Below are 23,999 nucleotides of genomic sequence, written 5' to 3'. Positions count from 1 at the left end.
CATGTGCTGCTGTCTGCATAGGCAATCAAAGAAACTGTGTGTGTCTCCTCTCAGATCATGGCTGCTGGGTAAACTGCTCTCACGTTTCACAAACAAATACAAACTGTCTTGTTTTTTCCTAGTGTGGATAAAGTTTAACAGTTTTGAAATGGAACTCCACATACGGATGTCCCAAGGTCTTCACACACTGAATGTCACGATGCTGCTGCTGCTGCATGTCACCGCCTGTAACAGGAAACCAGCATGTCAATAAGGCAACATGCTGACTGAGCAAGGACAAGGAAGACGTGACCCTGCCTGCCTGCTGCTGCTGCATGGACCTGGATCTGTGCCCCATCTCTGTATACTGAAAGTCATATGTGTGTGTGTGTGTGTGTGTGTGTGTGTGATGTTGCTGTACACTGGACAGGGCTATGATGTCACCCAGGTCGTGACCTTAGGATTACTTCAGCGTGAAAAATGAAAATCGGCTTTAGGGGTTGGAAGCATCTCCTTTGAATGTCTGTGCGGCAGCTGTGTGTGTGTGTGTGTGTGTGTGTGTGTGTGTGTGTGTGTGTGTGTGTGTGTGTGTGTGTGTGTGTGTGTGTGTGTGTGTGTGTGTGGTGATTGAGAGCACACAATTACACGTTTTATGTAATTTCAGTGAGCCACAAAGTGAAGAACTGGAGGGAAAATGTTCTATCAACACAGGTTCATGTACACACACACACACACACACACACACACAAACACACACAGAATAATGGGTTATAATAGACAGTGTGTGGAGGTAAATTCTAAATCTCTCCTGATGTGTCTCCTCAAATACAGTATTTCCTACCCTCCCCCTTAACCTTAACCTTACCCTTACCCTTACCCTTACTCTTACTCTTACTCTTACTCTTACTCTTACCCTCACCCTCACCCTCACCCTTACCCTCACCCTTACCCTCACTCTTACCCCCGCCCTGTTACTTGACCTTCCTCCTGCTGGAGTGTTATGTGCTATCCAAACTGTGAAGCTGTAACTAATCCAGTTTTATACAATCCGGCCTGTTAGCCAGAGCTCAAGTTGAAATAGTTCACAGTTCGGTGATCAAAGGTCCAGAATCTGTTATTCCCTTAAACCCCAGCTGACATGAGTCTCTTTTCATTTCCGTTGCTTATTTCTTAAAGTGCAGGCTTATTTTGGATGTCTTCCTCTTGCACTGTGTCTAGTGACCTTATTATGGGTATCTCCGGCCTACATCTGACTGAGCTTGGCAGGGAGCCTAGTCCCTCCCCACCCGGACCTTCTCTCCTCCCCTTCCATCTCCGCCCTGCAACAGGATTTGAGGGCGAGGAGAATGGGAGGGAGTAGAGCCGGGAGAGAAACAAAAAACGTGACTAGGCAGCCAAAGCATCGTGTTATGCAACAACTGACCCACTAACATACATTTAGAGACTGAGAGAAGGAGAGAGAGAGAAGAGCGAGGGAGGGAGGGATTGAAAGAGAGAGAGAGAAAGAGAGAGAGAGGAATTGGAGCAGCTAACCAACATGACATGAGCAGCGCCCTGATAATCAGTTACACTGTGTCCACACTCTTGCATGTACCTGCACCAAACGGAGAGAGCTCGTATTTTCAAAGTGGGAGACAGAAACGCGTACGTGAAGGCAGCACCAACCTCCATGCGCCAAACTGGATTGTTGAACAGGAGCGAGGCTGCTGTGTCCACTGTGGATCCTCTGTTCCATCACCAAGACTTAAGTGTAAGTTTTTCTGTTTTTAATAATTCTGTCCTGACCTTTAAAACTCGATGTTGGATTCAGATTTGAGGGAATAAAACGCTCAGTGTTGCGTTTTATCGGTGTTATAAGAGTTGGTTGGTCGCCGCCTGTCACCCCCATGCCGCAGCTGTGTGAGTGTGTGTGCGCGCGCGGTTTTGTTTTGGTGCCTCCGTGTATTTTCTCAATGTCAAGGCGAGGCTGTTTCACCCCAGCACTGACTGAAGCTGTGGGCGTCTGTGTGTGTGTGTGTGTGGATGAGGGGGAGGGTGTGTGTGTGTGTGTGATGGGATTCCTTCTGATCAAGGTAAAGTGCATTGGAAACAGACGGAAGAAAACCGAATGCACCTGTGTTCATCACAGTCGACTCAGATAATTGTATTATTATTATTGGTAGTATCTTAAGTATTGCGTCATTGTTATAGTTGATATAGTTACACTTCTATAGTGTATTGATGGTCTGTGTGTGTCAGATTCCTCAGCAGCTCTGGGTTAGTGGGCTAGTCTCTCTGCTCCTCGGACACGCGTCTCTCCGTCACGTGTAGCAGCTCTTTGTAAAGGTTAACGCGGCTGTGCAGCCCTCCAGTTAACCCTTTCCTGGCACAGAGGCGCACCGCACTTTGGACCTATAGACGCTACTCCGCTACTTTACTTTACAATCGAGGACGGATAGATTGGAAATAGCAAAAGAGGCGAGGAATGAAGAATGGTGATGAACCCCGGAGGTTCCGGCGATCGTAGCATCTGAGAGGTGAGAGACAGACAGCTGTTGTACTTAAAAACATCTGGATCCAATGTGGGTCAGATGTGGGTTCCTTCTATAGGTTCTTGGGTAGCTCGCGTGTGCCCAGCTACTAAATTGCTACAGCCCGGATTGAGTTTCAGGTCACAGCGTTTTGAATACAGATTGATATCACTGGTGTGTGTGCGTGTGTGTGTGTGTGTGTGTAGCAGGATCCGTGCCCGTTGCCTTGAATGACTGAAGATCCGATTAAATATGCATGAAGACGATTTGTCAGACAGCGCAACAAAGGACGCACGCCGTGGAGAGCAGGAACGCGTTTCTCACTGCGTTACAGCGGAACAATAACATAAAGCCTCCGTGACCCTGAGCGTGTGTGTGCGCGCGGTGTTCAGCGGTGATCCGGTGTGTGAAGTGCGATCAGACCGCAACTTATTAGATCAATCGTGCGAATGTCTTCAACTAAAGACACGATGCGGCTCAGTTGTGGTGAATTTTACGCTTTGTTTGGAAAGAGAATACTCCTCTTGTCTTAATCTTACACACACCGGCTTTGTGGTTTGCATTACGCTGCACGTGGGATTACTGCCCCCCCCCTTCTTGCAGTATTTCTGGCATGTGTTAGGGCCTCACATGCAGTCACAGTGCACATATAACAATCTACATATCACACAGACACTGTATGAACAAACGGGTGAGGACGACACACACACACACCGACACACTGCAGTGGAGTAAGAACAGGGCTGCAGTTTACGCATGTATGTACGTACAGCGTGTGTGTAGAGGTTATATAGGGGGGGGGGGAATGTATGAATTAACTGAAATGGATTAAAAGATTACGGGGCAGATTACGCAACCGGCGGAAACCCACGAGTGTGTTTGGTAATGCCGCCGCCGCCGCTCTGCCGTGGTAGCCGCCGCCGCAGCTGCCAAAGGGCTGGCAGGCGCGCACCACTGACTGAGTGACTGGGTCTCTATGCCAGCGATGAATGTAGGTCACGATCTTCCTGAGGGAGGGGGAGAGAGGGAGGGAGGCGCGCACACACACACACAACCGCCCCTGAGGAGAAAAGGCACAATCCAAAACCCCACCAAAATAAACCCACGCCCCGCCATAACAAAGAGAACGCAGCAGGCATGCAGAAATACAAGATCGCGATGAGATAAAAGAGCGGCGCGTTCAAGTTCAAGTTCAAGTTCTCATCTCGGTCGAATCTATTGTAATGAGATCAGATCAAATCCTTTCCACGACCTACGCCCTGTTTCAACATGTTGCATCATTGGATAGAAATTGTTATGTTTTGTTACTTTAAAAACTAAAATCTGGAATCAAATTAAAATAAATGAGTTTGACCCCAGAGAGGGAGTTCATGGTCAGAAGTATGGAGTGGATTCCATCTTCTTTGACTTTCTCTGGGCTTCCTGGCTCATGTGAGATGATAGGAGATGAGGGCAGAGCTTTGTTACGGTGCTGTGGTTTGGAGGAAGCAGAGAGGCCAGTTACAGCATTTAGTAGGTCAAAGGAGCACATGTGACTGCTGAGACACATGGACTGGGTCACTCTCCTCCCCTTCAGAGAGAGAGAGAGGGGAGCTAAGAGTCTGTGAGTTCATGGAACCAGGATTTTGGTTTAGAGCTCCGCCTTGCTGGCATGCGGCCCGATTCCCTGGCTTAGGTTCTCCCCACCTTCCTTTTCTTGGGAAGTCTTACCCCAGACATGGAATTTCAAGCAAACCCCACCCCTGACTCTGACCCCTGCAGCCCCACTCCACGTGCCACACATAGCATTCTTCTCGGAAGGGAGGGGAAGGGAAGGGGGGGGGCAACAGTTTCATCATGCCCCTCTCTCTGAAGTAGAACCTCCCTCTCTCCTATTATCTTAAACCTGCTCCCATTTACTTAAGCGCTTGGCTGAATCATGTGCAGCGCTTGAACTCCAGTCCACAGGTCCCATTGCCACATATAGCCTCCTGTGGTTGTGTAAGTGGGTGCAACTTGGATTCTTTCCCTGTGCTCTCATTCCTCCGCTGCCACAAACACTTAGAGAAGACACGAGAAGAATATGTGATAATATGCAAAAACACTTTTCATTTTGGGTGGGATGGGTTTGTTGTTGTGAGCTGTTAAAAGAAAGAAAAAGGCTGAGAAGTGAGAAGTTATTCAAATGTATCCATGTAAAAATAGCTGCATATTTACTTGAGTTAAGCCGTTTGGATTTATTTGTAATTTCTGTTGTTCTGGCTTCAGACACCTGCGCATATTTTAGTGATTTCTATTCATTGAAGCAGTTAGATAGTGAGGAATGCAGGAGTGATAGCAGTGGTGAGTGAGTTAGTAACACTGAAGTTCATTCATACGTCTCTGATCACGCTCTCTGTGACGTCAGTCACACTCCTTTTGTTACAGAATGGGTTTTTTTTATAGCCTTCTTGGTGTGGCTGTGTCAGTCAACCAGTTCACATGAAGAGGGAGAAGAGGGAGGAAAGTCTAATATGATTGGCTGTTTTTCCTCCGGTGTTGCCATGGGTGACAAACTCATTCTATTGGCGCAATATCACCATCATGGCGGTGCCACAGTTTGCCCCCTACCAGTCAGAATCTCATCTGTCTCTCTCTTTGTGTTCACGCTCCCACACTGATTCTCTGATTCCCTGAGCCTCAATCTCTCTTTGTTCCCTCTCATCTTATTCCGTCTCTATCTGTCTCACCTCTGTGGGGCTGTGCTGACCTATATTTCTGCACGGTGTTTATAAAATGTGGTCGGTCCTCATTTTCTGGGTCAGTGGGACAGGCTGAGAGAGTCTCTGCTCCTCTGTCTTCCTCCCTCAGGCCCAGCAGCCACACGGGCTGTTAAAGGCTCAAGGGAATCACCTTAAGTCATTAAGTCAAACTGAGGGTGAAGCCAGACAGCAGAGTCTTTGTTTTCTAACTTTAATATCCTGTGAGTTAGAGGCAGATATGTAAGCATGACACACAAAAGTGTTGTCCTGCCCTGTACAGCGACACACAGACCATCAGATTCAGGTCTTCAAACTATGTTTCATGTGCAGATTAGTCTATAGTTGTGTAATATCAGATGTGGGGATGATCTCATTGTAATCTGGGTAAACACGCTGCCAGATTATGGGATTACAGATGCAAACATTGCAGTGACGCAGGGAAATGTTGGGTAACACAAAATGGAAGTGATACAAGTGTAAAAGTAGATTTAGTGCTTTTCTTGTGATGCCTTTAATGAATTAAATGTCTTCTGGTCTTTTTTTGGAGGGCAGCCTATTCATGAAGTAACCATAACAACATCATAATGCAGTTTATAAAGAAGCACACCTGTTAAGCTCTTTACTGGGAGCTCCCTGCTGTGTTTAAGTCCTGAGCCACCCATTGCCATCGTTATGACACTGCCCGACCACCCGGATTCTCCACACAAGGCTATTTTTGCTCCCCCCCACCTCCCTCTTTCTTTTCAGGGGCCCTTGACCTATATCTTTCATTTCCCAGCTGCCCCCTACACCTCCACATCTCTGGCCCCAGTCTGGGCCTCTCTATCTTCGACCTGCCCTGGCTGCTGTCTTTGTCTGTCTTATCTGCTTGCTCTGCATCATTGATTTGGCATTGAGTTGTTCCGCTGGAGAAGTCTGGCACATTCCACTGCGGGTGAATGCATGTGGGGCAGGAGTGTGAAATTAGTGCTTGGAAGTTGAAAAAGCTCCATCACTGTTACTCACAATTCAATTTAAGAAAAGGATTAGATAACAAATATAACCTGGACCTTAAAGAACTCAGTGAACTCAGTGCCCACATTACCTGAAAAGAGGCAAAGTAAACATGCTAGGCTACAGGTCAGGGGTCATATGCTGCAGACAGAGCAGATCAATAGCAAGGTCAAAAGATCAGACGGTGGTTACGGAAGACCAGAGGCCATTAAGTGGTTGCCAAAGGCAACGCCATCGGTCAAAGCCAGACACGCCAAAACAGAGCAAAGCTATATGGTCGTCAAATCACACGCATGCATGGTGGAACAATAACAGTCCACAGGGATTAACAGATCTTTTCTTCTGTCTTTATCTCTGCAGTCTTTCATCTTGCAAGTCACCTGAAGAGGAAACAGAGGTCGGGAGAGACAGAGGAGAGAGACTGACAAGCTGAGACGGACTCAACCCAATGAGTTTAAACCCTGAAGACACAACAACACCAACAGAGTGTTTGACAAATCCTGGTACTTAGGAAACTATCATATTAAGAACTTGAGCAGACAGAAATCAATGGAACAATGGAAAATCTGACTTCAGCTCTCCAAACATTAAATAAAAACTCAGAGGATAACCTGGACTGCCTTGAGACCGTCAGCAACTATGATGAGCCACCAGCTCGCCTAGGGCGCGGCTCCAAACCCAAACCCAACATGAGTTGCCGGCGAAAGCGCGAGTTCATCTCCGATGAAAAAAAGGACGCCTGCTACTGGGAGAAACGCCGCAAAAACAACGAGGCTGCCAAGCGCTCCAGAGAGAAGCGGCGTCTCAATGACATGGTTCTGGAGAACCGTGTGATCGCTCTGAATGATGAGAATGCGAGGCTAAAGACTGAACTGCTTCAGCTGAAACTGCGATTCGGCCTCATAAGCACTGCCTCCTACATTGAAAAGAGCCAGCAGATTGGTGCAGGAAACGGAGGCTCCTCCTCTTCCTCATCTTCCTCTTCTACACACTACTATTCCAGTGGTTACTCTAGTAGTTCTCAGGTGATGATGAACTCCGACTCCTCTGAAACGGAGCAGTCAGGACGTGGTGATGGCCACAGGCAGCTGGTGAAGTATTCTCCACGAGACTCCCTCTCTGACATGTCCGACGCCTCCTCCAGGGACAGCCCCGAGCCAATGCCCTTTGAGATCAAACAGGAGGGGGACAGACTGGAGATGGACATCGCCAATGGCACCAGCACACAGATTATGTTTAACATCCACCACGGCCTGGCCCCTGTGCCCACCCACCACCAGATCCAGCAGCATTCTCAGGAGGTGGAGGCTGCATACCACAGTCAGCAGCAGCAGCAGCAGCACCTTCACCAACAACAGCAGCCCCATCAGGAGTCTGCTACCAATACCAACAATGTCAGCCAGGCTGCCTCTCACCCCTCTGCCGCCCAGAGGAGTGTGATTCTGTATCGCTCTAGCAGTGCCTCCTATCCGGTGGAATCCATGACTTGGCCCCAGGACATGGATCTGCTGGCAGCCCAGAAAAAGAGCCAGCCGTCCCTGGACAGCATCACAGAGAGCTCCACAGAGACACTGGCCGAGGTGACAAAACAGCTGGAGAGGAAGACACTGGACTCCCCTCCAAATGAGCTCTCAGACAGCCACAGTGAGGCAAAGGAGAGACAAGCTTACAGAGTTGGCCAGCTTCCGCAGCAGCAGCAGCAGCAGCAGCAGCGTCGGGACAGTGGCTCATCTGTTGGCCTGGCTCCAGAGCTACGTCACAAACTAGAGGAGGAGGCCAACCAGTCTCACCTCTACCACCATCTCCAACGGCCTCATCACTCGTACTTCAGTGGCCAAGATGAGGAGCCTCCTGTGCTTACCTACGAAGGTGGAGCCAGGAATGAAGCTTACTACCGGGCCCTCTCTGCCGCCTCTAACAAGGAACCGTCGTGCAGCTCTGACAAAGAGGCCTCCACAGATGATGATGAGTGCCCATCCTCCTCCTGGGCAGACCTGGGCAGCTACCACAACCCAAACCTTACCAGCCTCCACCAGCCTCGCTCCCCTCTGCCCTCCTCCCAGGGCTGTTCTCAGGTACAGGCCTGGGAGTCCCAGGGGGATGTGAAAGGCACAGCATTGCCCCACAAACTCAGACTCAAACACCGGGCCATGAGTGCCAGCGGGAGCAGTAGCAGCTGTGGCTCAGGACAGGATTCCCCAACAACCCCTCCTTCTGCCACACCACCTCCCCTGCCCCAGCACCCATACTTATCCCTGCCACCACATCAGAACATTAAGCATGAGAGTCTGAGCCCAGGAATTCTCTCCAAAGACGGTCCCACAGGAGAGGAGCCCAGGAATGGGAGAAAGGAAACAGGTGGACGACGAAACAAGAGACGAGATTAGGTGATATTGACTATTAGGGCTTTCCAAGACTCTTTGCATTCATGCTCCATGAGGACGAGAGACTTTCTCCTCTAAGAACTGCCCCGCTATCACACAAACCCCTTTATGTCTCCAAACAAGGTTGGACATCTTGCAGGGACTGTATCATAGTTGTAAATATTGTACAGATTTGTCATTTCTTACATCCTCTCCATACCAACAAAGCACTTTTGTTTATGTAATGAGAGGAGGAATGGAACCGCCCGCTTTTGTATTTTTGTCATCAAACTACATACAACAGACTACAGAAACAAGCACATCTTGATCCTTTTCAAACAAGAATGCAGTTTGTTTAAACTGTCTGTGTAAGCTTTATCAGTACTGAACTGTAGATCTGGTACATATCTGACTCTATAGACTCATACACATGTATGGCAATCTGCCTTAATTCAAATCAAATGCAAACATACACTGGGACATTCCGTTGACCAAAGAAACAACAACAACACCACCAACACTACAAGTATGAAGTTCCATACCTCCTCCCAGACCCTACCTCTACAGCCCATCCTCTCCCCAACCATCTCCATTATTTCAGAGAAGACGCCTTCACCTTTATTTTTCAAGCACTTGGTTTGTATATGACTGTGATGTATGAATATATGTATCTATTATAAATATATATTTTACAAAGAAATTTGAAAAAAAATTAAACAAAAACACGACAAATGGGCAATGGGATTGGAATTTGGAAAGTGAGCATCCTATTATTAATGACAATGACTCTAAAGCCTCATTGTGTCTACTGTTGCTGCAGGCGACCCATTCAAATTAAAATGCCTCTTTCTTGATTGTTAAGCTTTAGCATTAATCAATTATTAATGCCCTGTTTACAGAGAAATGGCCATCCAGTTTGGAGATCCAACAGCACTGAATGGAGAACATGTTGTTTCCTGAGGCAGTGACCTCATTACAATGTTTTGAGCTTTTCTTAACTGAACCTTTAACCAGCCTTTAAATATTTGGTGGAACTCACCAGCTGCAGGCTGTAAGCCTTTAGTTATCAACCATATCTTCGTGTTGTTACCATTCACTGGCCCAGTGTATTTATTTCCCTGCTTACGTGCCCTTCACTGCAGAGAAGCCCATAGGAGCATAGACCAAGAACATGTACAGACTTTTGAGATACAGAATAAACTGCAGTCCAGGTGGAAGTGTAATCTAAGTGGAGGATGCCAGAGGGCAGAAGCCGCAGAAGGAGCTATGACACATTTATGTCAATACGCTACAGTGCACCAAGGTCTGAATAGAGAAGAGAAGAAACCCTGGGTTCATCCTGTATAAAAGACCGAAGAGCCAAACTATTTACTGTACATTCATTGATTTTAAAAAAGAAAAGAAAAGATGTTGTAGTGTGGTCAAACAGATCTCATGACCCCAGAGCACTTACAAAGGAAATCAGATAACAGAATTACAGAAAATAAAAACGAACTTCCTCCAATCAGAGCTAAGGTTAACATTCCCTCCTTCAATGGAACAACATGGACAATCTGTATGTAATTAATGAAAACAGGGATTTTCCTTTCTTGCCATGTGCCTCTGTTAGTCATTTCAGGGGTTAACTCATAGTGAGGATTTAGCCACACTGGATCCTGATCCAACTAAAGTCTCTGTACCATGTTTGGCTTTTTGGTGCTTGCGTATAGATAAAGTGATAAAGTTCCCCTTCCTCAAACGACACTGTACTCTTTTATATCTCCTTTTGTTTGTCACGGCGTTGTTCTGTTCTGTTCTCTATATTGTGTCTCTTCTCCTACTGACTGTGATGACATGCATTTGCCTCATTTCTCATTTCTCTCCCTGCCTTTGATCATTGTGTAATAATCAGTAATGTTTGTGATTTTGCTGATGGTTTTATTGAAAAAGGAAAAAAAAAAAAAAAAAAAAAGTGACAGGCGAGGATGGTGTGGTGCTCACAGATGGGTGGTGGTTGATCTGTCGGTCATTATTGCTTCCTTTTGACATGAATATGTATGTAAAGACACTATTGTTCACCGTGAAAGATGGGAGCGTTTCGAGATTGAAAATGAAATAAAAAAGAATGTTGACTGTACCTCCATCTGGTCTAATGCTCTCCTTACACTTCTGCTCAACTAGAACACAAGCCTGTCAATTTTCACAAGTAGGTCAGCTTGTAAAAAAATGGGCCAAGCGATACTAAAAATACAAAGTTAGAAGAATGTAACTACCTCACTGCAGCCATCACACACACACACACACACACACACACACTACTGTAGTATATTGTTCCATTATCACCCAGCTCTCACAGTGCATGGAGCCAGATTGATACGGCACTGAACAGTCATTCATCTCCTTCTAAAGCTCTCTGTAGGCTGCTGAGTGCAAGCAGCTTGGCAAGTCATCCCATGCACTGTGATTATGAGGCGTAGACCTTGAGCCAGAAGCATCGGTTAGGTAATATATTACTCAGTGATGGATGTAAGAGCAGGAATCAGAAAGCCATATAACAGATTACAGGTCTACAGTGCTCAATGTTGTGCCACAGCTTTGACAGTCAGAATGTGGATTTATAAGGATATTAAACAAAGACATGACACTTTTTCTACTGTTTCTGTTCTGCGGCGATCTCCCCATACGGCCTGTCACTCACCTGTCCCCATGGGAACCTCACCTTCTTGGCATAAATGGCTAATCTGCGAAGAGAGGAGCTTCGCACTGACACACTGACACACATTGCCCATTGAGGCCAGCAGGGCGGGTAAAGCTTGCCTGATGTAACAGTGCCCTACTTCTATTTCCAGACACAAGTCAAGAGCGTGAATATAACATAAGTCCTGCGCTTACATGAGCCATGACCCTTCATATAGGTGGACACAGTCACCGCCATGGCTCAGTGCTTCTGACACAAGCCGCATGACCTAAAAAGGGAAGATGAGCCTGAAATGAGGCTCTCTACCCTCTAACATGATCTGACTTGGCAGGTATGCACTTCCATATACTAAACACAAAGCCTACAGATGCTCGCTTTAGCTGTAACAACATAGACAGACGTGCCTGCAGGGGATTTATAGCAGAAGAAAGCATAACCAGGATTTATTTTCTAAACTAAATGACCTGGATTTGAACTAAAAGTGCTGCACCTTTGTGTTTACTCGGATGAATTCACTCAGATATTCTACAGGTGACATTTAGTGAGAATTAACCAAACAACTAAGCATCTAAACTGCAAACACAGCACGACTATGAGGCTACTCACCCTCAAAACACTAAAGAAAAGTGGACACTAGAACAATTTCAGTGATTAACGGAAAGTAGCCACCCTACCTAGCACTCATTACATAGAAATAGATCAAGGTGACATTCTCAGCTCTACAGTGCAGCCGTGGCAGCATTTTGCTACATCCCCCATTTTCCTGATGTGAGTTGAATGGCTGCCGCACCGGAGCTTGCATAAGCAGGTCAGGAGGAAAGTAGGTCATTGTATGCAGGGAGAGGAAGAAGACTGAGGGAGGGAGGGAGGGGGGGAGAGAGAGGGAGGGGGGGGAGAGAGAGAGAGAGAGAGAGAGAGAGAGAGAGAGAGAGAGAGAGAGAGCGCTGATGGACAGATCGATGAAGGTTATGTCTAAATCCGTGTCACTCTGTTTGCCTCGAGCAGCAAAGATGCTTTTATTTTGGCTCTCCTGTTACCTGGTTCCCCTTCATAGCTCGGGGAAGAGAGTTACTGGAGCGAGAGAGAGAGATAGAGAGAAAGAGAGGAGAAACAGAGAGAGTGTGTGTGTGAGTGTGTTAAGGAAAGCTGAAGAGAACAAACGAAGAAAGAGTGGGGTGAGAAACCATAAGGGAAGGAAGTGGGGTCGACCGCAGAAGTCAAGACTGAGACCAGGTCTGTTTACAAGGTGACACGCTAGAAGCTTCAGCCACATGTGTGTGCAGGCTCCAGGATGCCTGTAAAGCAGGTCACATCCAGGTAACACAACCAGGAGGCTGGAAAATCCCCCAGACTGCATTTAACACAGCAATAAAACATAAAACACACTTGAGTACTGTAGTGGAAGCACAGTGACCCAGATGGCAGGAGCCTCACAGATTTGCTGTAGGAGGAAATATCAGGCTTCCATTTAAACCCTTTCAGCATAACTAAGCCTGCCTATACAGGTGTGTGTGTGTGTGTGTGTGTGTGTGTACAGGTGTGTGTGTATGTTATGAGTGCTTGCAGACACAGGCGATGATTCCCTCTCACTGCTGTTGATGTGACCTAATTATCTGCCATGCACAATCCACATTAATACATTCCCTCGCCTCAAAGTAATTATGAAACATATTTCCTCGCTGCATAACTGTCCTGTAGCCTCGGGTTGAGCAAATACCTTTGTGTGTGTGTGAAATAAAGAAGTTGCAGAGCGAGGGAAAGCGGGCCGAACAGAGGGTTTGTTGGTAACACAGCACAGGTGGAAGAAGGAAGAGACAAACAAGGATGTGAGAGAGTCAACAGGAAGAAGGACTCAGATCAAACAGAGAGAGCACAGATTAATGTTAAAATAAAGTCTTTCATAGTGTTCAGGTTTACGGTTGAGGTTTGACGTGGCTCAGTGTGTTTATAAGTGCATTAAAGTGTGAGAGTTTAAGGTATGTGTGTATGTATTGGTATAACTTCACAGTGTAGGCTGTCTGCCACAAACTGGTCTGAAGCGGCTGGCTGAGTGAATGCAGCTGGAGCAGGGAGTCGCCTGGCCCCCATTCCACTCTGTGTCATGCACCGACACACTCACACACACACACACACACACCAGACCTCACTGACCTGCACTCTCTCAGACGAGTTAGTTAACTTAACAGTGAAGCGGGTTTGCAGGTTTGTCTTTGGTTGAATGTGGCAGCTTCTTGGTTTGCATGTTTCTCTGCTGCCAAGGTTACAGATTAAAACAAGATGGTGAGGTCATTTCCTGTGCATGTGTGTGTGTGTGTGTGTGTGTGTGTGTGTGTGTGTGTGTGTGTGTGTGTGTGTGTGTGTGTGCAGGCGGCAGGAAAAAAGAAGCAGCCTGACAAAAGAAAAGAACAATATCTAAGTGAAGTGAATCCCCAGTCTCTGACACGCCTCTCTCTCTATATTTCTGTGACCTGGTCTTGGCCTAGTTTGGAACAGCATTCCTGCTTCTTGAGATGTGGTGAGAGAAACATAGACTCTGGTTCCCTCAATTACCTCTCCACCTACACTGCAGTGCGGTGGGATCCCCTCCACCGGTGCTCCCCCACCCTGAGCAAGCACAACGCAAACGCAGCAGCAAACCCGCTGCTGGCTGGCACGGCAGCCGACCTGAGCCGGGGCTTCATCCGCACTGCCAGGTTCTTACTGTTACATAACCACAGCACTTAGGAAAGAGAGAAAGGAAAGAAAGAAAGGAGAAAGGTGGCCGGTGGGAGCGAGTGAGAGAGGAGAAAGAGATTTTGAGAGAAAGGTGTGTGTGTGTGTGTGTGTGTGTGTGTGTGTGTGTGTGTGTGTGTGTGTGTGTGTGTGTGTGTGTGTGTGTGTGTGGTGTGTGTGTGTGTGTGTGTGCATGAATACACAGTAAGAGAGAGAGAGAGAGAGTGTGAGGAGAGTGAGTGATGCTGGGGGGGACAGAGAGGGAGGGAGGGAGGAAACATGGCAGGGAGGACAAACAAAGAGACGGCTGTGTCATTCTGCCTGTTGGCTTCCTTCCTGCTGGGCCACAAGGCCATCCACCAACTGCAGCTATAGAAAAACAATCTGCTCAGCATACCACCACACCACAGCCCCACAACACACACACACACACACACACACACACACACACACACACACACACACGCCCACTCAGACACACATGCTCACGCAGCAGCCCCACCTTTCCCCTCCCTTCCTAACACACTGGGTTAACTCACAGGGGTGACGTATGAGGCGGGGGTGCAGACTTGCACAAATAACACAAATTCTGTTGTTTGTGCATTCATTGATCCCCTCACAGACTGCAGCTCCACCCCGGCCACAAGCAGGGGAAGGATCCGGGGCCGCACACAACTGAGCATCGCCACCCAGCAAGCATTCTGAAGAGGACAAGACGGGGACAGTGGACGACTGGAGAGCGATCTCCCTCTCCACAACAATGACTGAAATGTCACTGCAGACAAAGAGGAAGAGAACAAACGGCATAATCCAAATTTAAGAGGGGGAAACATGATCACCATCCCTGCCTGGTCACCCAAACGCACGCACAGATCGCCCCTTTAAAGCTCTAAAGCTTCTACTTCTTGTGTGTCTTATTCTCACTACAGCTGGCCTGCATATTGACACATTTCATCTGTGATCAGCTGGATCAGAGCGGCTCTGATGTAAACCAAAGCTGCAGCATCTGTTGGTGATAAACACACAAAAGGACATTTCATTCCACTAATTGTCTCACATCTATTAAGCAATATTTAGACTTGGCTAGACAAGTCTTCAGTCACAGATTGCCAGTGTGCAGATAAAGGGGCGGGTTGGGGAAAGCCTGTTTACGGCTGAATCTTTACAGCGTTATGGTAAAATGGCTCGTCACCAGGAACAGAGAGAGAATCATTCACTAGAGAGGAATGTGTTTACAGTGGCACGGTGACTCTCTCATTGCCACATTCTGCCAAAGAAACAATAACAAAAGGCAAAATGAGTTTTAGTGCCCTGCTGCTGCCGCTGCTACAGGAAAGCATAAACATAAAACAGCAGGAGTCATAAACCAAACTGTGCTTATCTCATCCAAATATTGACTGGATGCCCGGCCAATGCTTTATGATACACACAAAGCCTTTACCGGTAATGTCTAATGAGAGGTACAATGCTCTGGAAATACACACACACACACACACACACACAAGTGCAAACAGAGAAAAGGTTTGGGCATTACGGAGAAAAAGCCAGATGTTCCCTTTAATTGACATCATGTTTAATTCTCCTCATATGATCCTCTGGCCTTCTACACTGGATTGTGTTAGATTAGTAATGTGTTGTATCTAGTATATTAAATAACATATGAACCTTTATTTTGGCTCCCTAAGGAACAATGAAAGCCAAGGAATCCCAAAACAAGATTATAGTTTCATGTTATGTATTCTGTAATCAATAGTTACCCCGGCAACGGCTTCTTATTCACACTAAAAACAAGGCATTCCAAATTCAGGCATCTGTGTTGTGGTATTGGCTGGAAAGCACTAGGGAAGGTATTACACAATTACAGGCAACCTGCCGCCTGCAGTTATAGTTGAGTAACACATGGCTGCCTGTGTTTCTGTGGGATCCGGGTAGACTAGAGTGTGGAATGTTTGTTTTCATTTAGCAGGGGCTCGCTCAGGGGGCCCGCGGCCATGCAGGCCCTCCATGTACATGCATTAAGACTGTGTGCGTGCGTGCGTGCGTGTGCGTGTGCGTGTGCGTGTGCGTGCGCGTGCGCGTGTGTGTGTGTGTGTGTGTGTGTGTACGTGAGTCAGTGTGCGTGTGTGCGAGCGAGAGGAAAGTTGACTCACAGCAAACTGCTCTCATTTGCCTCAGATCTCTTTTGTTTTCATTTCCCCCATCTGTGCTGAAGAGAATTAGGTCAGCAGTCACATGTGATGCGTTTCAGCCAGAGGGAAAAACACTCACTCAGACGCGCCGAGCCTTTCTCACACATGTTTCTATCTGCCAGGTGAATCCAGACAGCTTCCTCAGTCGCCTGTAGTCCTTTTGAGGTCAGAGCCTCTCCTATTACCAGAGGAAACATGCAATGCATCAACGCTCTGTTCACTTATCATCCACCATCTCACAGCAGTCAGCCAGGAGTTATGACTGCTGTTGACTTAGGAGGGGCTGCGACATGCTTCACCTTCAGACAAGACACTCAGAAACGTTTACAGACAACGGGAGCGGCAGGAGGAAGGAAACATAAAGCAAAACATAGATAAAATATCCTGCAACAGTGCTCGTCTGCTCTCACATCACAGGTGGGAGGTTTGGTTTGCTCAGATCTAGATTTCTTCGATGATGCTGATGCAAACACACTACATACTGTTCTAATGTACGTATGTAAACTACTGTACTGGGTGATTAATGTGGACCTGATCTGTCCGTCTTGGTAGCAGATCCAGTCAGCAAACAACGTCATCTTTCCTTCAATAGGCCTCTGTCACGGCACAAACAGCATCTGTGTAACACACAAGGTTAATGGAGCTCTGACCCATTTAGATGTGCCAGTTTGTTTTGTCTGCCACACTGTGAGCACAGATGAACCCGGTGAACACAGAGCAGGAGTGTATCATCAATGTGCTCCTGTAAAAAGGAGAGGATAGAGTGAGAGGGAGTTGTAGTATTTGAGATGCACGGGTGAATTATGCCTCTCACTCATCAGCGTTCTATAAAAAGAGAAAAGTGAGAGGCGGCCGACTTAATGAGAGCCAGACATGGAGGTCTTTATGTTACGTGGTTAAATGCTCTCACATGTTATCATCTGAAGTAACCTTTCATCTTATGACGCCTCAACCAAAAATAGTTCTTAGCCAATCAGCCGTTTGTGGGTTTTGCACGCAGCGCTGAGGCCCGAGGGGCGGAGGCGGCGGGCAGAATATAGGTCAGCCCCGCCCACTTTCTTTAACGCAGTCCCGCCTGCCTCACTGCTCTCTTTCCACGAAATAAGTTTTCAAGTAGCGGAACCTCGAGTGAACTCGCACGCCACAGCAAAGCAGCTGCGGCCTGTTGGGCTGCGGTGCAAACCAGGGGGGTGGGGGGAGGAGGAGGAGGAGGGAGAGAGGGGGAGAGGGGTCAAAGCAAAGCAAAGAGAGGCTCCGACAAAATAGGGCAAGATAAAAAAAAAGGGAAAATCAGACTCTAGCCCTCCCCTGGTGACATCCCCTTTCCTCCCCCTTCCTCCCCCTTCCTCCCCCTTCCTCCCCCTCCCCTCCTCAACTTCCGAGGAAATCTGCTCTCTGCTCCAGGAATCCTGCCCATATACAGCAGCCTGTCAGCAGCACACTGAGCCGCACTCACGTTCCACCATCACGGCTAACTGAGAAGGAATGCAATGTCGCCTCGCCTCTTAAGACCCGGCGATATCTCTCAGTGGGTTTACGCCGATCCATTTTTCCCTGGGTCATGACTGTTTGTGTTGAGGGGGGGGGGGAGAGAGAGAGAGAGAGAGAGAGAGAGAGAGAGAGAGAGAGAGAGAGAGAGAGAGAGAGAGAGAAGAAACAAGGCCACCTTTTAAGGAGACAAAAACAAAGGGAGTAATTGATTTGTGGTACAGGAGTGGGCCGGGGGCGAGAGACACAAAGAAAGGAAAGATGGAGGGAGAGGGTGATCGAGGGGGATTTCTAGTTTTTTATACGCAGACAAGAATGTGAGTAGTGTCGTTATTTGGGGGGGGGGGGGGGGGGGGGGGGGGGGGGGGGTTGGGGGGGGGGGGATTTAGTACTAACAGCTGACTATGCAGGGCCGTGGGTGGGGTGACTGCAGCCTTGCGTTAGGAGCGTGGCGTTCAGGGTGCCGTGTCACATACTTGGATGGGGGCATCACGGCGGCAGAAGCCAGAAGTTGAGCAGATTCACATAAGTGGGGGAAGTAAAAGAGGAAGATGATTCAGCCCAACTCTGAGGTCATATTGAAGAGCCGGATACTGGAAGATTTGAAGCAGAGAGCTGTTTCTGCCCCTGGAGGATAAGAGAGAAAACACTCAGAAACTAAATTTAACTTCTATCGCTTGCTACCAAAATAGCTCCTATTCAGTTCCATTCTTCCATCACAGCAACTATTCAAGCCTCGACCCTTGACCCAGTGTGTGTGAAACAGTCCTCTTCTCCACGCTACACACACGGATCAGATCAGGAAACCAGGTCGGGTCATCACCGGGGTATTGCGGCACTAAAAAACAACAACAACAACGACACGCATCTCCCCGTTTCAGCCTGAAACACAAGACGCAAGAAGCAATAACACGGCCATTAATCACATAACGGGAGCTGTGACAGAAGTGTTGCAACAGAGTGAGGAGGGGGGGGGGCTTATGAGGTCATCAAGACGGGAGATGAAACCAGAGACACATTCACAGGGCACTTATGCAACTCTGAGTGAAAAGATGTTTTTCTAAGTCGTATTTTGCATTTAAAAGAGATAAGAATGACTCACACACTACATGTTAGTTCAGTTTGTGACAGCGTTTCTCGGCAAACAGGAAGCCTGCTGAAGTTTCTATAGGGTCTCATGCATAGATAACGCCATGGTCAAGTGACACACACACACACACACACACACACACACCTTGCGGCCCCTCTCACATACATGTTTCCCCTCACGTGTTCTCAGTCTGTGTCACGGTGTAACTGACGCTTATCCTGCACAAAGCCACGCTGAACCTAGTTTCCCATCCGGTTCTATCCAGTTTGTCACAAAGCGGCAAACAACAGGCCTCAGGTGAGCGTGACCTACTGAGAGCGCTGACATTCCAGAGCGCCTTGTATAAGATGGTTACGAGGATCAGGTGTCAGAGAAGAGGACGTTGCTGTTTCCTAACGGGGTCAAAGGGCAAAGCTGCTCCGGACAAACATCAGAGGGGGCCGCACCGGGAGAGAGGACGGACAGATTCAACACACAAACACAAACACAGATGGAATAGAATGAGGGATCTAACAGGACTAGGAGGATTTAACAGAGAGGCGTATTATGATATCATGAAAGGGTAGAAAGGAAGTTTGTTTTTTGTTGTTAAAGTTTGAACTAGAGATCAGAACCTGCAACTAAAGAATCCCATACATCTTGAATTGGTGAAGTTTGAATGTAAAGTGTGTTTCAGGTGGAGGATCTAAGAGGGACCCCCCTGGAGTCTCTCATGAGAACACATGACTGGGCTTGTCAGTCTTTGTTGAGTGACAGGTTGCAGGATCTGTTCTCCGTCCTCAGTAGCTGCAGAGGCTTCATGACACCGACATAAAGGACTGAGGTCTGAGCCAAGGGTCCAGACTCCACACGGGACTCCATGTGGAGCTGGTTTATCGTGCCAGCCAGTCAACAGGCTCCAGACACTGAGGGGCCTTGTGTCTCCATCCCTGTCTGTGAAGCTACTCCTCTTCCTCTCTCACATGCCCCCCTCTTCTTCAGACTGTGGAGCTCTCTTCCTCTCCCTCCCTCTCTCTCTCTTTCTGAGGACACCAATTTCTCATCCATCGCCTCTCTACCCTCAGATTACAGCACGTGGGAGAAGGAGCATAAAGAGCAACAACTGAATCAGAGATAATGAACGAGGATGCCGTGGAGGAAACTCAACACAGGAAATTAAAGAGGGATTAATTGAAATAATAGCTTAGGAACATCAGTCCTGCTCCTAAGTGCCGTCTGGGTTCCTCGACAGAGCTGTAACGGCATTCAGGAGAGGAGAGGAGAGGAGAGGAGAGGAGAGGAGAGGAGAGGATTTGGATTCATGGTACATAGTCTCTCCAGGTCAAACAGTTCCTAAAAGGCATTCATGGGAGTAAATTCATCTGCTGAGTGGCACACGCACCCACACACACACACACACACACACACACACACTGACCTGTAAATGGAGCCATGCAGTGACCTTGACCCATGACCACCTCATGTGTCTCTGCTGTCATTGTGGCTCAAAAACCAAACCCAACTCTTTCACCTGTAGTTTTATTTCACTAACACACTCTGTGTCACTTCACCTCTGTGAATGAATCAATCTTTTACAAACATTATCATTAAATTAAACTGTCACTAATGAGTAAAAAGTTAAGAAAAATAAATGTAGCACGCCCATCTAAGTAAAAAATAGACATCACCTTTGCTCCCTGAGAGTTAATTATCAACAAATGAATCACACCACCCACACACACCCACATACACAAACACACCTCAGACCTCAGTTCTGTATCTTATCTTCATTAGCTGACAGAAGTATATACTGACATAAATGCAGGTAGGCTCAGTTCTCCGCTTGTTACCACCCACCCACCCACACACACACACACACACACACACACACACACACACACACACACACACACACACACACACACACACACACACACACACACACACACACACACACACACACACACACACACACACACACACACACACACACTACATCTGTATCACCCCATATCTTCCAGTCCCCTAAGCTTCTGGGAAAACAACTCATAACATGTGTGTGTGCCGTTTGGCCTGGTTGCCACGTGAGCCGGCGGTTAAGTAGGTCAGTCAGTAAGTCAGGAGTGGCAGGGAGCGAGCGCACAAACACACAGGCTAACTCCATTACCTCATACAGTGGATTAGTGTCAACAGGCCCATCCATCTGTCTACAGACGTCCTGGTTCAAGTGACGGTAAGGAGAGCGGCTCAGAGCGCTGCTGCTAATATTGTAAAGAACACACACGCACACACAAACAAGCAAATTTTCCCTAAACACACACACGGACACGTAACAACAACACACTGGCACGGCGACATGTAGGGTAAGTAAGTCAGTAAGGTTACACCTGAAGACTGAATGAGTGCAAACAGCCTGGGGACAAAAGCTGCACTTCCTGTTGCTGGAGTCGAGTGTCAGAAGGATGAAGTACACCGGGAGACGACGACGACAACAACAGGCGCGAGGGAGGGAGGGAGGGAGGGAGGGCGACTTCCTGTTACAATAACCTTAGAAACAAGCCTGAATGCTGAGCGCTCCTGACACACATTTCCAGGAAAGGTGCAGGGATCACAGCAGCTGTGTTGAGCCATAAAAGAAATCAAAAAGGCTTCAGGGGAAATCGCTCCATCTTCCATTACATAGATAAACAGAGTTTATAGGTCTGATAGGAGAGAAATGGATCAGCCATTGGGTCAAATTCATCCCTCTTCCTCACATCACTGTTCAGTATTATGGTGACTCTCTGCTCTCTCTCTCTCTGCCTGATTGTTAATCCTTCACATGGATTTGGATTTGTGAGCCAAGAACATCAAACTTGCTTCTTAGGCGTTTCTCACTTTTGCATAATTTCCTTGAGAAATATGTGTGTGTCATGGGCTGTAGTTCTCTGCCAAACTGTGACTGGACTACAAGAAGAAGAAGAAACTTAATTGGGTCAAATCACACGGCAACACGTCAATCTGAAATATGTCTTGCGTGACCCTCTTACACACACACACACACACACACATGCATTACAGCGGGGTCAGCGCAGGGCAGCCATGATACGGAGCAGTTTTGGGGGTTTGGTGCCTTGCCCTGCAGTGCCCTGGAGCAAACTGGCAACTCTCCACCTTCGTGGTCCATACAGGACTCGAACCGGCAACCGGAGTCCCTATGAGTCCCATCATACACACAACATCTATGGTAGGTTCCTAGAGTCTCATAGTTTCATTTGGAACTGGACTTTAGGACAACGATGCATCTATAGTTTGACTCTGCACTGAAACGCTGAAACGTGCCGACGTGTATACAGATAGACGAGCCAGATAAAAAAGCAAAGCTAATATTGTCTCAGAGCTCAGTGAAAGAAGCAGAGCCCGTTGAAAGCAGGAGGACCTTCAGAGAGAGAGAGAGAGAGAGAGGAGGAAGAAGAGAGAAGATAAGGCGGCTATAAATGTACACAACCGAGGCGGAGGAGTCCGATTACAGAAAAGGGCCTCCCCTGCTCCTCCACGCCACTCGCTCCTTCCTGCTCTAATCCAAACACCTGGAGGGGGAGGGGCCAGAGGGAGGGGGGGGGGGGCAGCTGGCCCCATGTGAGCCACCGCTCACATGCAGTCGGCAAGCAACGTGTTACTGTAACACCTTGACTGGGGCCAAGGAGGATGCTTACGTAAAAGCAGCCACACACACACACGCGCACACACACATATGGTATATAAGCGTATCCTGCCAAAGGGTGCAGGATGGGTGCTGGGGTTATTAGCAGGTGGGAAAGAGAGCAAATTAGAAGCAGGGTAAACACAGAATCAGCTGTTGTTTGTGTTTTCCCTTTGGCTGCCTACACGCTGTGACAAAGTGTGCCACCACAATGTTACAGCACACAGGCTGCCATCACAACAGTCACCTGACAGCAGTGTGTGTGTGTGTGTGTGTGTGTGTGTGTGTGTGTGTGTGTGTGTGTGTGTGTCTGTGTGCGGAACAAGATCAACGCAAATATAACACATTTAAAGGAGGAAACAAATCCTGTTGTTTACAAAGTGCTGGATTGAGAAGGAGGCGGTCATTGTAGACCCGAATGTCATTCCAGGTACTCAAGGTCACGATGTTTTCAAGTACGACTGAAGCATGTGGCGTTTAAGTGCCCTGGGGAAACATAAAGAGCCCCAAAGCTAAAGACAGACTTGCAGAGTTTAGAGACGGCTGGTGTGAGTGACTGAGATGGGTTAAGCTGGGATTTCACTCAGTGGGAGTATGTGGGTCACTCAACCTGTAACTCCAGCTTTGTCAGAACTCTCCTGACGCTCGTGGTGACGACGCGTAATGAGGCAGCGGTGCTTCAAACACGCCAACAAACACGCCGTGACCTTCAGCCTCAGCACCGCACATAAAATGATAGAATAACAAAACCACAGTTGTCTTTGGGAGCTAAGAAGCTGTTGTGGGAATCTATCAGCAACACTAGGCCACTGGAGAGGAGAAGGTGAAAACTGTGTCTCTGTGTGTGTGTGTGTGTGCAGCCAGCCATGGGGTGTGTGTTACACATCCCAGGGAAGCGTCTAAATTTGCTTTGGTCTCCGCTCCTTGTCTTCTTTTCCTAGAAGCCCTCCCTCTTCCTAAAAAACCTTCCTGGGACTCGTGGCAAATGTTTTTCCCTCCGCTCTCAAGCCGCTCCTGCTCAGACAGCTCCTTATTAATAGCGGCTAACGCTTGAGCAGTCGGGACATGTTTACACCAAGCTTAGGCAAGAATCTGCTGCGCAAAGAGATACGAGAGGGAAAGGATCAGGCAAAGGGACAAGCTGTGTTACAGATATCTAAAACAATAAATGGGAACTGAACTTGACTGATTTAGAGACAAGAGAAGGTAAATGTGGTGAGAAAAGAAGACAGGAGTTTCTGTTCATGCCGTGGAGATGTGAACAAACGAATCCACTCTTGCTTCACCTTGAGGTTTCTCAAGAAAAACTAGGTTAGGGATATACTGTATAATTAAGTCCAGGAGGAATAATGGCTGCCATTGTCCATCAGGCAACAGGCTGAGCTGAGCTGAGGATCTGGGTGGGATCGTGGTGAAACACAGAGAAAAAGGAGTGGAGGAGAGAGAGGAGGAGAGAGGGGGGAAAGGGGGAAGGAGAGCATGTGAAGGCAGAGAGTGTGTTGTCTCAGAGCCGAGCTTGTGAGCAATTGAAGTAGTTCACATCCCAGCATGACTCACACTGGAGGAGGCCACACACACACAAAAGGACAATGTAGACACATAAATTCAAAAACACAC

General features: G+C 47.7%; 1 protein-coding gene across 1 annotated transcript; it reads left to right on the top strand.

Moving 5' to 3' along the window:
• Positions 1 to 1,380: 1,380 nt before the first annotated feature.
• On the top strand, positions 1,381 to 10,539 carry nfil3-2 (nuclear factor, interleukin 3 regulated, member 2). The gene is made up of 2 exons (XM_076150137.1): positions 1,381 to 1,729; positions 6,563 to 10,539. The coding sequence occupies exon 2, from the start codon at positions 6,760 to 6,762 to the stop codon at positions 8,587 to 8,589; it is 1,830 nt and encodes a 609-aa protein (XP_076006252.1). The 5' UTR covers positions 1,381 to 1,729; positions 6,563 to 6,759; the 3' UTR covers positions 8,590 to 10,539.
• Positions 10,540 to 23,999: the final 13,460 nt, after the last annotated feature.

The sequence above is a fragment of the Genypterus blacodes genome, unplaced genomic scaffold, assembly GCF_046128005.1.
Source record: "Genypterus blacodes isolate CSIRO-AG114 ecotype Tasmania unplaced genomic scaffold, CSIRO-AGI_Gbla_v1 ptg000051l_1, whole genome shotgun sequence".
In the NCBI taxonomy this organism is placed as follows: Eukaryota; Metazoa; Chordata; class Actinopteri; order Ophidiiformes; family Ophidiidae; genus Genypterus; species Genypterus blacodes.
The sequence above is the reverse complement of the archived record's forward strand: the minus strand, read 5'-3'. Positions and strand labels throughout refer to the sequence as shown.

Excerpts from the sequence above, each read along its gene's own strand:
- nfil3-2 (XM_076150137.1), top strand. The coding sequence starts at position 6,760 with ATGGAAAATCTGACTTCAGCTCTCCAAACATTAAATAAAAACTCAGAG.